Source organism: Rhamphochromis sp. 'chilingali', assembly GCF_963969265.1.
Source record: "Rhamphochromis sp. 'chilingali' genome assembly, chromosome: 19".
Lineage (NCBI taxonomy): Eukaryota > Metazoa > Chordata > Actinopteri > Cichliformes > Cichlidae > Rhamphochromis > Rhamphochromis sp. 'chilingali'.
Window position 1 is genome coordinate 34,295,767 of NC_137946.1, and position 16,032 is coordinate 34,311,798.

Sequence of the window (16,032 nt, forward strand, 5' to 3'; positions counted from 1 at the left end):
GCCCCTGTGACCCTGACTAACCTGTGATATTTGACATTTTTAAGCGTTTTTCTTTGATTTCTGGATGATTTCGCTGACATTTCTTTTAAAAACACGTGTCTGATGACGTTCTGCTGCCCGTCTCAGAGGCCTCACAGGTGGAGCTCGTGGTGCAGGTGTAGTGTTCAGGTGTGATGTCACGGTTACACATCTGACCTGTGCTTCCTCCTGCAGGACGACACCGTGTGCCTCATCACCGAGGAGCCGTTCTACGCCCTCTTCTCGTCCCTCGGCTCCTTCTACATCCCGCTCGCCGTCATCCTCGCCATGTACTGCCGCGTCTACATCGTTGCCAAGCGCACCACCAAGAACCTGGAGGCCGGCATGATGAAGGAGCGTGCGGAGGACTCCAGCGAGCTCACGCTGAGGATCCACTGCAGGAACCAGCAGATCCAGGAGCTGTGCCCCGCCTCCAAGGCCAGCGGGGGCGGGGCCTCAACCGGACGCAGCTCACTCGCCGTCAAACTGCTTAAGTTCTCCCGAGAGAAGAAAGCAGCCAAGACGCTGGGTGTGGTGGTGGGCATGTTCATCCTGTGCTGGCTGCCCTTCTTCCTCGCTCTGCCTATCGGTACGTCTGCACTTCCTCTTCACTCATGCCATCGCAACAACACATGCTCACAGGTGACCTTTAACCCCGTCGGCACCATTATCAAAACGCAGCGTTCAAACACTCGAGCCTTCAGGGTCAGAAGTCAAACCCTGTTAAAACCAACGAAGAAGAAACAAAAACGCGTTTGTGCTTCATTTTGCTCCGACCTGGTTTACGGTCTCTGACAGGTTGCAGCTCCAACAGCGCCACCTTCAGTCTGTTTCAACCTCCCGTCACACTTCCTGTTTTCAGTTTCAGTTTGTTAGAACAATCAGCCAATGAGGCTTCAGTCTGTTTGTGATTGGTGGAAACATTACTGAACTTAGCTGGCCAATCAAATCATTACTTCCTGTTTGAAATCCAGGGGAGGTGAGCTCTGATTCGCCTTTATCATGATCACAGAACAGGAAGTGCTCTTTGCTTCTGGTTCCTGTGCTGCTGTTAGCAAGAAACAGGGTCAGGGGTCAAACCTTTATGACCTCAGGTGAACAGCTCGCCCTGATCATGTGATCGTTCTTAAAGGTTCAGACTCAAATATGAGACACGAAGAAGAAATCAGAGTTTGGAGCGAGTGCTGAGCTCACATCTGGAGGTGATCTGGTGTGAACGCCTCAGACTCAAACTTCAGATAAAACTTTAAAGCCGCGCTCCGGCCGGCTCGGGATGAAGAGGAGCAGAATCTGGCAGAAAATTGGACGAGGATGTAAAGAGCTGCGACGGCGCAGCAGAAATCCTCCAACAACATCATTAGAGGAGAAAAACGGGTCCTCTGTTGGCTTTGGCAGCACAGCGGCAGCGGCTGATTATTTTGGGTTTCATAGTTTAAATATTTGAAGCTCCGGCTCTGCGTCAGCGGCCAATCAGAGGCCGGAGATAATGGGACCGGTCCCAGGAATGACTCGGGGCGTCCGCGGTAACGGAGCGTGCAGGAAGTGAAACACGCTCGCTGTTTCTTTATTTTCTGTCACAAAGTTCCCACATCAGAGCCATCAGGCCACGCCCCTATTTGTAAACAAAGAGCTCTGAGCCAATGAGAGCAGCGATCTGAGGTTGATCTGAGGTCGGAGCTCCTTTAAAGACCCGGAAAGATCCAGAAAGAGCAAAACTGCACCTGAGCAGGAGGGGGAGTGACAACGTTTAGCACCTGCAGCTCTCTGAACATTAGTCCAGTCTGCTCTGTGGACTTATTCAAACTCATCAATCTGAAGATTTAAAAACAGGAAGTGATGTAAACAGAACATCTGACACTTACACGAGGCTGTAATTTACCTGTGTCAGACTCACCTGCTGTTTTACACATTTTTAAGCCTCCATGTTGGGCTCTCGTTTCAAGAAGTGACCACAGTGAAGTTATCAGCTAATGCTAGTTAGCTCGGTCTACCCCTGGTCTACACACACACACAAACACAGATACCTGCTAATTTTACCACAACCCTGTCTCCGCCTCCTCAGACGCTCTGTTACTACAGTAACGTCACAGCAGCCATGTTATTGGTCACATGATGTCATTAAAAAGGTTCCAACAGCACAAACATGTCCAGAGCTCCAGCTCAGGTGAAGCTAGCAGACAGCTAACAGCCACCTGTCAGTAACAGGTGGCCACGCCCCTAACAATACAAACTTTAAACAGATGAGTAATGAAGCATCCTCTCTGAGAGTGCAGCTCTGAGGTGTCACGCGTTCACAGCGGCGGTGCATATAAGGAGGTCGTCGGGCCTCCGAGCGCCGCGGAGTGGAAGGACTCAGACCTCCTAAAAAGGCTGCTGGAGGAATCCCCGTTGATCCGCCTCAGCTCGGCTGTAACTCTCTCAATAACACTGACTTATCTCAAAGAGCCCGCCAATCACACCGAGCCTTTCCCACAATCCCGCTGACTTCAGGTGACCTCTGGACCGCCATGGGTTTCATTAGAGACAGACAGCGGTGGCTTACTTTGGGCCGCGAGCCTCTGATCCGCTGAGTCTCAGAGAAACAGTTGCAGGATTGGACGAGCCCAATTTAACCCGCCGCTGTTTTCCCGAGACACACGAGCCGTCCACGACTTTGCGCTTTTCTACATCCGTCGAACCTCGTCCGGTTAAATATGGCTCAGTGATGTCTTCATACCGGAGTCACAGCAGAACTTCCTGCTCCTCCTCAGAGCTCAGACTTCTGAGGAGGAGCAGGGAGCTAACCTAACCCTAACCCACCTGTAGATGAAGTCAGTGAATGAATGTGAGCTCTGTTCATAATAATCCTTCTTTGTCTGACATCATGAGTGTTTGGAGACTTGGGCTGATTATTAGAAACTTCATGTTTAACCTGAATACCTGCTGCGGGACCCACGACTGTCAGAGACCGCCGCCCGCTGCGAGCGCTCCCTGGCTCCAAGCTGCTGACCTTCATCACGCTGCATCAGCTCCGTGCTGAGTCATCATCTGCACTAAATCAGCAGAGGGGGCAACCCCGCCCCTCACAGATGCTGCTGAGCGCGCTCAGAGAGGCTCACAGCGCGGGAGGATGATGCTTCAGCTGGAGCACAGAGACACGTTTATAAACACAGCAGAAACGTGAGATTCTCTGGTTCCTCCTCAGCGCGCTCGCATCCACAACAGGAAACAGCAAAAAGACGCTACGCTTTAATGTGGACAGTGATCAGAAACCAAAGAAGAAGAGTGTCTGGAACCTGAACCATCACCAGACCAGGAGTTTTGCTTCCTGCAGCACAGAGGTGCATCATGGGAAACTGCAACATGTTCTAAACTTCAGTCAGTCGGCTGCAGGATCACCTTACAAGTCTATGTTCAGGGCAAAATAATCCTCCTGCTCAGGAGGCCGCCTCAGCAGCAACAATCTGGTCCTCTAGAATCCTCTGACACCAGGAGATCACCTCCACCTGAGAGAGGAGGAGGAGTCAGCAAGGCTTTAATGTGTGATCATAAAATAATAAAAACAGACGTGATGTCTGCGCTCTCACTGAACGTCAAACCTGATTTGTCCACAGCTGCCAAGTTTTTACTGGTGTCGGTTTTAAATGGTTCCTAGCTCACACCTGGAGCTCACACCTGCACAGAGACCGATGATCATGTCATTTATAATGAAGCTGATTTAGTTCTCTGACTTGATGAGATGCCAGCATGAACTTAGCCTGTTGTTGAGGTGCAGGTGGAGACGGAGGTGGAGGTGTGGGGGTCGAGAGCTCGTCACTCTTTGGTTTGATTGCAGCCCCAGTTTCACTCGAGTGTTTAGATTGTGAGGGCTTTGATTGGTCTGCGCTTCAGCCTTCCTCCTCCTCCTCCTCTGATGCAGCTCTGCAGGGCTGTGTTGTGGTGAACGCTGCCCTCTGCTGGTCATAATTCTGTCCTGCAGCTTTTTCTCTACACCACCAGGAACAAAAGTCAACGTCCTTTCAAAGAAAAACGAGCAGAAGTCAAAATAAAAATTATTTTTATTTAAGGAATAAGAAAATTCCTGCTTCGGTTCATCCTCCTTTCACACAGCTTCAGGTTCTTTATCAGAGTCCATCTTCCTCCTGATGTCTGTCTGAGGGTCTGAACACTGAACTGATGGTTTAACACCTGGATTTTTGTCTGTACACCTGAATCTGGAATAACACGTTTGATCAGCTGACTCTGATCGATTACTCAATTTGGATGGGAAACAAACATCTGCATCCATCTGTACGAATGGTCACACACTTCATTTGTTTAACAAAAAAAGGCTCATAAAGTGTTTAAAATTAGACTTTGTTACCAAATAAGACGGATTAGTGAGACTTTCCTGCTTGAGTGCAGCTAACTAAACAGTGAACAGCCACGTCCTGCTACAGTGGAGTGGACGGGATGTCCTGGTTTAACATGAACTCACTGCTGCAGCACTACAGTGATCCTCCCACACTGATGTTTAGTTTCTGTGTCCTTATTTACCTCTGAGGTATCAGTTCTGTCACTAGTTAGCTAACATGAACTAATGTTAGCCACAACCAACCAATCACATGACATCACGTTTGCACTGATGATGTTTTTAAAACTTTAAACATTTATTTGTTAAACCCAGCGTCACAAACAGACTTGCATCTGTGTGAGTGTCTGAGAGCAGGGCTCATCATGTCCCCTGTAAAGCAAGACAGAAGTGCAGCAGTCTCACCTGAAGCTTTGTGTTTGTTTGTTTGTTTGTTTGTTTGTTTGTTTGTTTGTTTGTTTGTTTGTTTGTTTGTTTGTGCTCAGGCTCATTCAACAGCAACCTGCGTCCTCCTGAAACCTTCTTCAAAGTCATCTTCTGGTTGGGATACTTCAACAGCTGCTTGAACCCAATCATCTACCCGTGCTACAGCCGCGAGTTTAAACAGGTAACAGTTTAAGCTCCGCCTCCTTGTCCTCCTGCAGGTCCAGCTGACTCCTCCTCTCTGCTTCCTGTCCTCAGGCCTTCATCCGAATCCTGCGCTGCCGCTGGAAGAGGAAGCGTCAGGATTGGCAGGCGTACTACAACTACCGTGGCCATCAGGGCTCCAACAACTCATCCTTCATGAATGGCAGCCAGCAGACGTTGTCCTCCGTCAGCCCAAGTCCGCTCTGCGTCACATCCAGGCTCCGCCCACTGCCGTGGCCGTCTTCCTCCTCCTCAGACAGAGACCTCCTCCCTGGATCGGTGGTGGAACGAGGACGGCTGAGTCCGCGGCCTACACTGGCTAAAAAAGCCGGGACGGGGCGGAGCATGGGAGTGGGACGAGGGACGTCAATGAACGGGGATGCTTCTGTCTGAGCCGCACAGGAATCTGGAACGCTAGCTGCAGCCTCAGATGTCAACGCCCCTCCCTGCTGTTAACAGGAAGTGGCTTTAAAAACACTGAATGCACAAAACGCTCTTTCCGCCCAGGTGTGACGACCGGACCTGAACATGGGTGGAGCTCCTCACCTGCTACAAACACAATGTTGCGACATGCGGTGGGTTTCTGGCAGTTCACGGCTGTCCACGACACTTAAGACTTCAGCACGAAACCTTTAATGTGAAAATCCAAGCATCCTGCTTCTTTTTTTCATATCAAAACATTAAGATAATAAATCCAAATTTCTCCTAAAACAAAAACTTTGTTTTAATGGAAAAAATGAAAAAAGAAACAGCACAGATGTTAAAAAAGTAAACATTTTATTTATTCACTTATTGACGAGGTATTTATTTTATTCAAATAAATCAAAGTTAAAACATTTAATGCTTATTTAACCCTACTACTTCTTCTTCCTGCTCACAGACCAGCTTAAACGTTCGTTACGCCCCCTGCTGGACTGGACTGAGAATGAGTTTTTCAGGAAAATAACAAAATAAAATACAAACATGAATATTTTGGTTTCTTAAGGAAATTCTAAAACTTCTTAAGAAAATCTTCTTAAAGCTCTTAACGTAATTTTGTTTCACAATTTATCTTTTGTTTGTTTTTAAAGACTTTTATTCTGAAGGTCTCTTAACTCAAAGTCAAAGTAGTTGGTCATAAAGGGCTCTTATTGTGAAGGTCTGACATCACTGATTAGTTAAAGACTTTTATTGTATAAAGCTGCGCCTGGTGGTCGTGTGAGGTACTGCAGCTAAAAACACTAATACTGAAATATTTATTTTAGAACAAAAAGTGTAAAAAGAAAAAAAATCCAAACTTCTTAAAAACAACCTGATTTTTAATCAAAACGTTGAATCTACAATCTTAACACGTTTATTTATGATTATTTGTACTTTATTTATATTTCCATACTTCTGTTGTTGTAATAAGTGACCTCACTGTAAATTAAACTCATTCATCTAATAAATAAAATACTTTTATGGGTTAATTATTATCGATTATCATGTGTTTATTTAACTGCTAATTGATTATTTTTGATGTGTTTCTTTCAAATGGTTTTACATCAAAGCAAAACGTGGTTCGGGCCATTTCATAAAATCCATATGCAATCCGTGTCAGTACAACTCGGCCAATAGCTTGCAGGGAACAGCACAGTGATATTTGCTGATTGGTTAGACCACAACGAAAAACGTGACTTTTCCAGGAAGCTCTGGTGTAACTACAGGGGTCCAACAAAGAATGGCCACGCATCATACTGATGTCTTCGGAAATTTATTTCTCTCTCACTCTTATTGTCTTCAGACACCGTGAAAACTGAAGAAACACAAAGTTTACAACATAAATGTTTTGAGCTTAATAAAAATACAATAACTGAGCCTTACACCGGAGTATCGTTGCACTGGTTTACTGAACCTTTCTTTCAGGGCATGTACAGAACATGAGCATCCATTTTTCTACTGCCTCCTACAGGACACACACTTCTTCCACTTCCTTACACATTAATGTAACACAGAACTAATACTGCCTCTCCTGGCATTACCATTGTAACAACACATTCATTCTGTTTCTTTCAGAAGAATAACAGGAACTTAGGATGTAGGTATCTATGAATAATAACTATTATGTATACTCATATATTTATATAACCACTTATTTCTTGCGATACCACACAGTCTCTCATATCAGTGTCCATAAACAGTCTTGTGCAAGCAGAACAGAAAAATGCAGAATAATGGATATCACAAAAATGTCCTCTCATTACCAGTGTGGAACACGTATGCAACATTATACAAACAATATACATGAAACCATACCGTGTGCGCCTCTTGGACCACATGCAGAATAACATTAACGCTGAGGCTGTAGATGCATCTGTAGCCATGTATCCATGCTAGCTCCACAATGCCATGGTTGTGCTCTCAACCAAACTCTGGTCATGTGACAATTACAAACTTTACAGCACTTTACATATTTAACAAACCCATATTTTGTAATCACATATTTTAGACATGTTTTTTAATTAATGTTACACTTTTATCATCTTATCTTATAAATAAATGAACTAAATTAAGCATGAATCTATCACAGAAACATGAAATAACCAACTTTATTTTAACTGTCTCAGGGACAGTTACATCCGGAAAAAGAACAGCAAAGGATAAATAATGAGCCTGAAATTGAGAAAAGAGGCGTTTATACTCCTGATGAAACCACAGCGAACTGAAACGACCAAACACGTTACTGCGCATGCTCTGTCGGACTTGGAAAGGTCCAGCCAATCGCACGTGAGAGGCAGCGGAGTGATATTAGTATTAGTACGCTTCAAAGTAAAAGAAGAGAAAAGAGCTCAGATATGAATGTTATTTTACTCTTTTACTTAAATAAAAATTCACTGATAAACTGACAAAATATGACACTTCTGTTATTTTACAGGAGGAAATGCTGCTAGGATAAAATCAACATGATGATCGTTGTGGAATATTGTGGCTCACAAACAACTTTATAATTGCAAATTAATTATATTTGTGCATTTTTGTGATTTGTGCTTTAACATTAACTTCTTACAGTTCATGACTGATGGGAGAAAATAAAACCCACCCCGGATTTCTCCTCAGCACTGTGGCCAGGTTCACAGACTCAGTCCTGCTGTAACGACTCTTCACCTCGACCAGCACAGTGAGCTGTTTGCTGTGTCCTGTGGGCTTTGTTCGTTTACACCCTTTGTGGGGTTTTTGTTATTATATATTTTTGTGTTTTTATGTGCAGTTGATTTTCTCCATTTGGATGAACATGGTAAAGTACCTTAGGCTGTAAATACTGATGTGTTTGACGTAGTTTGCCTTAAAATTGTCATCCATATAAAAATGAAATACTTCGTTTTTATTTTGAAAATCACACAACGCAAAAACCAAAGAAACCGCAGTGCTGCTCGTTCCTGATTGGACGATTAGACTTACTCTCAGCCTGACCAATGAGCGAGCAGCAGGTGATTATATAAACGCGTAGTCTCTGCCGGAGTCCATGTTCTCGCGGGAATAGCACGAAGTCAGTTACAAAGATGTCTGGACGCGGAAAGAGCGGAAAAACCAGAGCGAAGGCGAAGTCCCGGTCCTCCCGGGCCGGGCTGCAGTTCCCGGTGGGCCGTGTCCACAGGCTGCTGAGGAAGGGTAACTATGCTCAGCGTGTTGGTGCCGGCGCCCCGGTGTACCTCGCGGCTGTGCTGGAGTATCTGACGGCTGAGATCCTGGAGCTGGCCGGAAACGCCGCCCGCGACAACAAGAAGACCAGGATCATCCCCCGCCACCTGCAGCTGGCCGTCCGCAACGACGAGGAGCTGAACAAGCTGCTGGGCGGAGTGACGATCGCTCAGGGCGGCGTGCTGCCCAACATCCAGGCCGTGCTGCTGCCCAAGAAGACTGAGAAGGCGAAATGAAGCTCCGGGAGAAGCGCGCTGATAATAACGGCTCTTTTAAGGGCCACACACAACATCTGAGAGCAGTACGACCTTAAATGAACTACGGCGGGTCACAGCCCGGACTCACTGGTCCGACCCGCTCTGGGTTAACGTTTCTTCACTTTAATCAACCAAAAGCAGCTGTGACACAAACCTGTGTGTAAGTGTTGAAACCACACAGTGAGCCAGCGGAGCGTCTGTAGCTAACGATCAACTCCTGTGACGGGTCATAAAGGACGCAGTCACACTGCAAAGGCCAGAAGACCCGCGGCTGTTTGTGTTCACATATTTATCTCTAGTCACAATGTTAACACATCAGACACACCCTCGGAGTTCACATCACGCAGGACCTGTCATGGTCCTGTCACATCAACACCGTGGTGAAAAAGGCCCGACAGCGTCTCGACCACCTCAGACGCTTGAGAGACTTCCAACTGCCCTCCAAGGTGCTCAGGAACTTTTACTCGTGCACCATAGAGAGCATCCTGACGGGAAACATCTTAACCTGGTTCGGGAACAGCACCATGCAGGACAGACGAGCTCTACAGAGGGTTGTGCGATCAGCTGAGCGCACCATCCGCTCCGAGCTCCCTGACCTGCACTCAATCTACAGCAGGCGGTGCCGGACCAAGGCCAGGAAGATGGTGAAGGACCTCAGCCATCCCAACAACAGACTGTTCTCTCTGTTGAGGTCAGGAAAGCGATTCCGCTCCCTGAAGACCAACACAGAGAGACTGAGGAGGAGCTTCTTCCCGCAGGCGATACGGTCTCTCAATCACACCACCACACAGTCCTGACCCACACATATGGTTCTTACACACACACTGGACTTTCTGGACTTTGGTTTTGCACAACACTGGTCACTATATTCTTCATTTCCGGTTAATACTTGTACAGCTGCTGTTATTGTGTATATATTTATTTATATTTCTTCATACATTCTTATATAGTTCTATATTGTGTATTGTGTATTTTGTTGTACAGTTATTTTATTTTCAACTTCAATTTATATATTTTATCTTATTCTCCCAGTTAAATTTACCCTTCATTCTAATTTGTGTTGTACAGTTATTTCATTTTTAACCTTAATTTATATTTTATTCCTTCCTAGTTAAATTTACCCTTTTTAATTTTTCATATTTATTTCCTATCTTATTCATAGCCTTTTCCTTTTTTGTTTTCTTTAGGTCACGAGCAGTTGTCCAAGCATTTCACTACATATCGTACTGTGTATGACTGTGTACGTGACAAATAAAATTTGAATTTGAAATAAAATTTGAATTTGATTTGTCTCCATGTTGATCCTGTTGTTTCAATCCTGTGCTGCACATTTGACACTGCTATGATCTGAACGTTTGCTTTAAGATGAGCTCATGTTTATTAAAGTATAGATTCCATATAAGGGAAGGACAACAGGATAAAGACACGCTGTGGAAGAGAAAACTATTAATAACCAGGATGATTCAGTACACAGAGGTCTATGAAGACTTAATAGTGAAGAAGAAACACCCACTGCATCATGGGAATGCCCCAGCAGCCTACACCTAGCACCGTGGACGGTCTGTGACCTGCAATATTTAGGCTCAGTTAACAGCTACAGGTGTGTTTGCTGTATTCCTGCTCTGCTCTTTAGTTTGGGTAAAGATGCTTTCCTCCTCACTCATGTTCCTTCCACGCATCACTGCATGTACGTGGGGCTTTGTTCCACCGCTTGTATCCCATGACTGAAGTGGACACTGACACAGGGACAGTATGCTCGGTCATAGGTCAGTGAGCTTCACCACATGGCTGAAGGTTTGTCTTCCTGTCCCCCTGCAGTGTGAAGGCGCTCAGGTGTGGCAGACCAGCCCTCTGCTCTAGTTTTGGAGGCGTTTGTTTAAAAGAGAAGAAAAATAAAATGATTGATTACAGCAGAATTTACACTGAAGATCCGACGTGTTTGTGCAGCTGATGGATGGGCCAGGCCCTCTAATGTGCTGTGAATCAGACATGATCATGATCTCACTGTTAGCATCATTGCTGTACGAGTTTCGTACACCTGGAGACCCAGCTGGGACTCCACCCCTCACTCTCTCAGGTGTCCTCACCTGTCTGTCATTCGGTCACCTTGTTAACTTCCTGACTGAAGGAGGACGTCTGTCCTCATCTGCTGTGACATGAATTATGGCTGTATCCCAATTCAGGGTCTGCAGCCTTAACGGTCCTCATGGGCCGCGTACTCAAAGACCGCTAAGGCCGGAAGTGCGAGGCTTGTGAAATGGGACGGTCTAGCCTCCGTTGCGCTGCCCAGGTTGCCTAGCAACCATGATACTAACAGCTGGAAACGTGTCATACAGCTGTGTTTGACAGAGATGAAGGGGAAAATCTTTTGTTCATTTGTTTGTTTCTACATGAGCTTTGATCATTCTGTGATTAAGCTCAGCTATTGAACGGCGTGTATTTGAAAGTAAAGGCTTTAAAATCAAGTTAGTACAAACGTCACTAATGTCACATGACTTTGCCGACATGTGGCCAACAGGAATGTTTAATGTTCTTCGTTATTAAACATCAATAAGTGACATCATATTCAGTACTTAAAGTTTACTCTTCGGGCGCCCCTCATCTGCCGTTTTTTTTCGGCAAAATTATCCACACCCACCGCCACGCTATGCATTCTGGGATATGTTGGGCCACGAAGTCTACACCGCCACGTCCTTAAAATTCAGGGAAATGAAGGACGCATTTGAGGGCCGCATTTCGAGCAGCCTTTGAATTGGGACAGCCTTCGTCTGTCGCAGTTACGTAATTAAAATGCGGCCTTTCAGGCTGCAGACCCTGGATTGGGATACAGCTAGGAGTGGGTATCATCACTGATTTCTAGAATCAATTCAATTCCGATTCACAAGGTCCCGAATCGATTCGATCCACGATACGATTTAATTCGATTCGATTTGAATCTGGGAAATTTTGACAGTCAGAAATATAATTCAGATCAGTACATTTACATATTTTTGTATCTATAAAAAGGAAGCTGACACTCGCAAGACTTTATCACAGGTGTGAGCGTCACAGCGAGGCCTTTGTGTCAAAGCAGCTGAAGATAAAACAGAAAAACATGAAGGTGATTTTCCTGTTCTGGATTTTATAAAAATATTCTGCAGTAGATCAAAAACGAAAGAAAACCATTAATCAGCATATGAACATCACCTCTGATGTTACAGCGGTTTTATTACAGACAGCGTTTTGCATTTTGCATAATTTTAAAAAGTCTAAATTTGTTCAGTATTGAACAGCAGAAATTAGGTTTTCTTTTCGGAAGTTAGTAAAAGGAAAAAAAAACAACAAAAACAACAAAAAACAGCGGCTGACAGCCTGTAAACAACAGTAGACTTGTGCGTAACAAGCAAGCGAATAATGAAGAAAACAGATTTTTAGACGGGAAACTGTTCTTGAAGTACAGAGAGAGAGAGAGAGGGAGCTGTGCATCGTGATGGAAGCAAAACAGTAAAAGTCAGAGTGAGTTCATGACGATGTTTATGTGAAGTTTGGATCTTCTTTTGCTGCTGGTTCAGTCAATGTTGTTTGGAGATAAACTAACAGCTTTAGAATCGGCGCATAAAGGGCGTGAACACAAAGCGCGGACCCGCCGACACATCAGAATCAGCGAGCTGTCGGCTTTCAGCCCCGACTGTGAGAAAGGCGACATTAACTGATTCTGATCCGCGGGTTTAGTCTTTGTGCAGAATCCGTGTTCCTGCTCTCATTGGTGGTTGTTGAAATTTTGTGAGATGTCACCAGAGATTCTGGCATTTCGGGCAAAATAAATTTATATTAAATCGATTCAGGATTTTAATGAATCGATTGTAATCGATAAATCGATTATAAAAACCCAGCCCTAGATACAGCCTTTGTTTACTCATTTTCCATGAGGAAAACTGATTAGCGTTAGTGTCATAATACCATCCATCCATTTCACAGAGCGGGTGGAGGGGCACAGCTGTGACATAATATAAAGCAGATGAACTACACCCACATAACCAGAACTAATAAAGCTCTGCAAAGGGTTTTTGCAGGTGCGACATGAGTTAGCTACCATTAACTTCCGGCCCTTTAAGTCAGGCTCAGACCTCTAAACCACCAAATACATAAAGTCACGGGCGGGACAATCTGTGAAATCTCCTCTTACAGTGGGGCAAAAAAGTATTTAGTCAGCCACCGATTGTGCAAGTTCCCCCACCTAAAATGATGACAGAGGTCAGTAATTTGCACCAGAGGTACACTTCAACTGTGAGAGACAGAATGTGAAAAAAAAAAATCCATGAATCCACATGGTAGGATTTGTAAAGAATTTATTCGTAAATCAGGGTGGAAAATAAGTATTTGGTCAATAACAAAAATACAACTCAATACTTTGTAACATAACCTTTGTTGGCAATAACAGAGGTCAAACGTTTACTATAGGTCTTTACCAGGTTTGCACACACAGTAGCTGGTATTTTGGCCCATTCCTCCATGCAGATCTTCTCGAGAGCAGTGATGTTTTGGGGCTGTCGCCGAGCAACACGGACTTTCAACTCCCGCCACAGATTTTCTATGGGGTTGAGGTCTGGAGACTGGCTAGGCCACTCCAGGACTTTCAAATGCTTCTTACGGAGCCACTCCTTTGTTGCCCGGGCGGTGTGTTTTGGATCATTGTCATGTTGGAAGACCCAGCCTCGTTTCATCTTCAAAGTTCTCACTGATGGAAGGAGGTTTTGGCTCAAAATCTCACGATACATGGCCCCATTCATTCTGTCCTTAACACGGATCAGTCGTCCTGTCCCCTTGGCAGAAAAACAGCCCCATAGCATGATGTTTCCACCCCCATGCTTCACAGTAGGTATGGTGTTCTTGGGATGCAACTCAGTATTCTTCTTCCTCCAAACACGACGAGTTGAGTTTATACCAAAAAGTTCTACTTTGGTTTCATCTGACCACATGACATTCTCCCAATCCTCTGCTGTATCATCCATGTGCTCTCTGGCAAACTTCAGACGGGCCTGGACATGCACTGGCTTCAGCAGCGGAACACGTCTGGCACTGCGGGATTTGATTCCCTGCCGTTGTAGTGTGTTACTGATGGTGACCTTTGTTACTTTGGTCCCAGCTCTCTGCAGGTCATTCACCAGGTCCCCCCGTGTGGTTCTGGGATCTTTGCTCACCGTTCTCATGATCATTTTGACCCCACGGGATGAGATCTTGCGTGGAGCCCCAGATCGAGGGAGATTATCAGTGGTCTTGTATATCTTCCATTTTCTGATGATTGCTCCCACAGTTGATTTTTTCACACCAAGCTGCTTGCCTATTGTAGATTCACTCTTCCCAGTCTGGTGCAGGTCTACAATACTTTTCCTGGTGTCCTTCGAAAGCTCTTTGGTCTTGGCCATGACGGAGTTTGGAGTCTGACTGTTTGAGGCTGTGGACAGGTGTCTTTTATACAGATGATGAGTTCAAACAGGTGCCATTCATACAGGTAACGAGTGGGGGACAGAAAAGCTTCTTACAGAAGACGTTACAGGTCTGTGAGAGCCAGAGATTTTCCTTGTTTGAGGTGACCAAATACTTATTTTCCACCCTGATTTATGAATAAATTCTTTACAAATCCTACCATGTGGATTCATGGATTTTTTTTTCACATTCTGTCTCTCACAGTTGAAGTGTACCTCTGGTGCAAATTACTGACCTCTGTCATCATTTTAGGTGGGGGAACTTGCACAATCGGTGGCTGACTAAATACTTTTTTGCCCCACTGTATATTGTAGCTCACCTGTTGTTACGCCCCTAGTCTAGGCGTGTAGGGACGCACGTAAGGTTGGAGGAGAGAGAGACAAATCCCCGCCCTGGTTCCCAAGCCAAACATCCAAACCAGTTGTGAGTAAAAAAAGTGATTTTATTTAAGGACAAGAAGCATAGCTCCAGGGTGAGCCCAGGCCAAAATAATAAACAAAACCAACTAAGTCCCACCAGAAAAGACTAACTAAACCCTAAGAAAGAAAAAAGAACAAACAAATGACAGAGCTATCCCTCGCTCCCTGACCAAGAAAACAGGAGAAAACGATTCCAAAAGAAAAGGCAGCTCACCCCTTCCGCTTCAGCCCACGAGTGCCTAAGCTCTCAGCTAATGCACCAGGAGCGGCTTTTACAATTCACACTCCCACAAATACACAAGATAAACACAGGCTGGGAAAACCAGGGTCAGGACTGCAACGGCTGTCAGGCTACTCGCTCGTTCCACACTCTCTCTCTCTCTCCCTGGAGCTGTCAGAGCGGCTTTTTGAATGTGGTCACCTGTTCCATGGTCCAATCAGCTGCTCACTACTCTTCATTAGGGGAGGGACCTGTAAAGAGTCTTAAACACAGTAAAGAGACACAGAACAAACAGCCCACACAGTGTTCTTATGGCCACAGCCGTAACACCTGTAATTATGTGTTGTTACGTCTGGAGATGAAAACTGGTCATTTCCGCAGCTGAAATATCCGGAAATGCCGTCACACTGCAGGAAACGGGTGCGCACAAGGGATGCGGGGGAAGTGTTATTAGATAAATGATCAGAGATAACAGCCTCGATCAGTGCTGCTCGGTTTATTGAAACTGTTGTACATGTTCCCCACTACACGTGTTAAACATGTGTTTATAATAGTGATGGGTCGTTCGCGAACGAAATGGCTCTTAGAGCCGGCTCTTTGACGTGAACGACACGAGCCGGCTCCTTATCGCGAGCCGTCACGTGGGTTTTTTTTTTTCTTCTTTCTCTCAGCCTCTCTCTCGCACTTTTTTTCCGCTTCACTCTGCACGCGAGCCTTGTGCTTTACGCTGGGCAGAGGGGGGAGGGTCGGTAGTTACACTCAGTAGCACAGGAACAGAGCCAGAGAGAGAGAAAGAGAGGCAGGGACAACAACATTAGAAAGGTATAGTAATCATCCACAACTATTTTCGGTTGCAGATGATAAAGGATTGAGAAAGTTTATTCATGCAGGTCCATATGACAGAGAATATGCATGTTCTTTTTGTTTTCATATTATAATTTATATTTAATTGTGTTGTGGTTTGCAGTGTTTTGTGTTCTTTTCACTTTAAATTTGTGAAAGGAAAAAGCTGAAAATTAAAATAGTTAAAAGTTGAAA

General features: G+C 45.1%; 1 protein-coding gene, 1 long non-coding RNA gene and 1 pseudogene across 3 annotated transcripts in view; all 3 read left to right on the forward strand.

Moving 5' to 3' along the window:
* LOC308387683 (alpha-1A adrenergic receptor-like) overlaps positions 1 to 6,375 on the forward strand; it is a 9,464-nt pseudogene extending 3,089 nt beyond the window's left edge. Inside the window, exons 3-5 of the transcript XR_013974732.1 lie at positions 214 to 607; positions 4,834 to 4,955; positions 5,030 to 6,375. The product of XR_013974732.1 is annotated as an alpha-1A adrenergic receptor-like (transcript). The remainder of the gene's footprint in view (positions 1 to 213; positions 608 to 4,833; positions 4,956 to 5,029) is intronic.
* The window catches only part of LOC308387774, a 105,250-nt gene that overhangs the window by 29,624 nt on the left and 59,594 nt on the right, over positions 1 to 16,032 (forward strand). The gene's annotated exons all lie outside the window — the stretch shown is intronic.
* Positions 8,128 to 10,162, forward strand: LOC308387760 (histone H2A type 1). Its single transcript, XM_080868028.1, has one exon. The coding sequence runs from the start codon at positions 8,494 to 8,496 to the stop codon at positions 8,866 to 8,868; it is 375 nt and encodes a 124-aa protein (XP_080724154.1). The 5' UTR covers positions 8,128 to 8,493; the 3' UTR covers positions 8,869 to 10,162.

Excerpts from the sequence above, each read along its gene's own strand:
- LOC308387760 (XM_080868028.1), top strand. The coding sequence starts at position 8,494 with ATGTCTGGACGCGGAAAGAGCGGAAAAACCAGAGCGAAGGCGAAGTCC.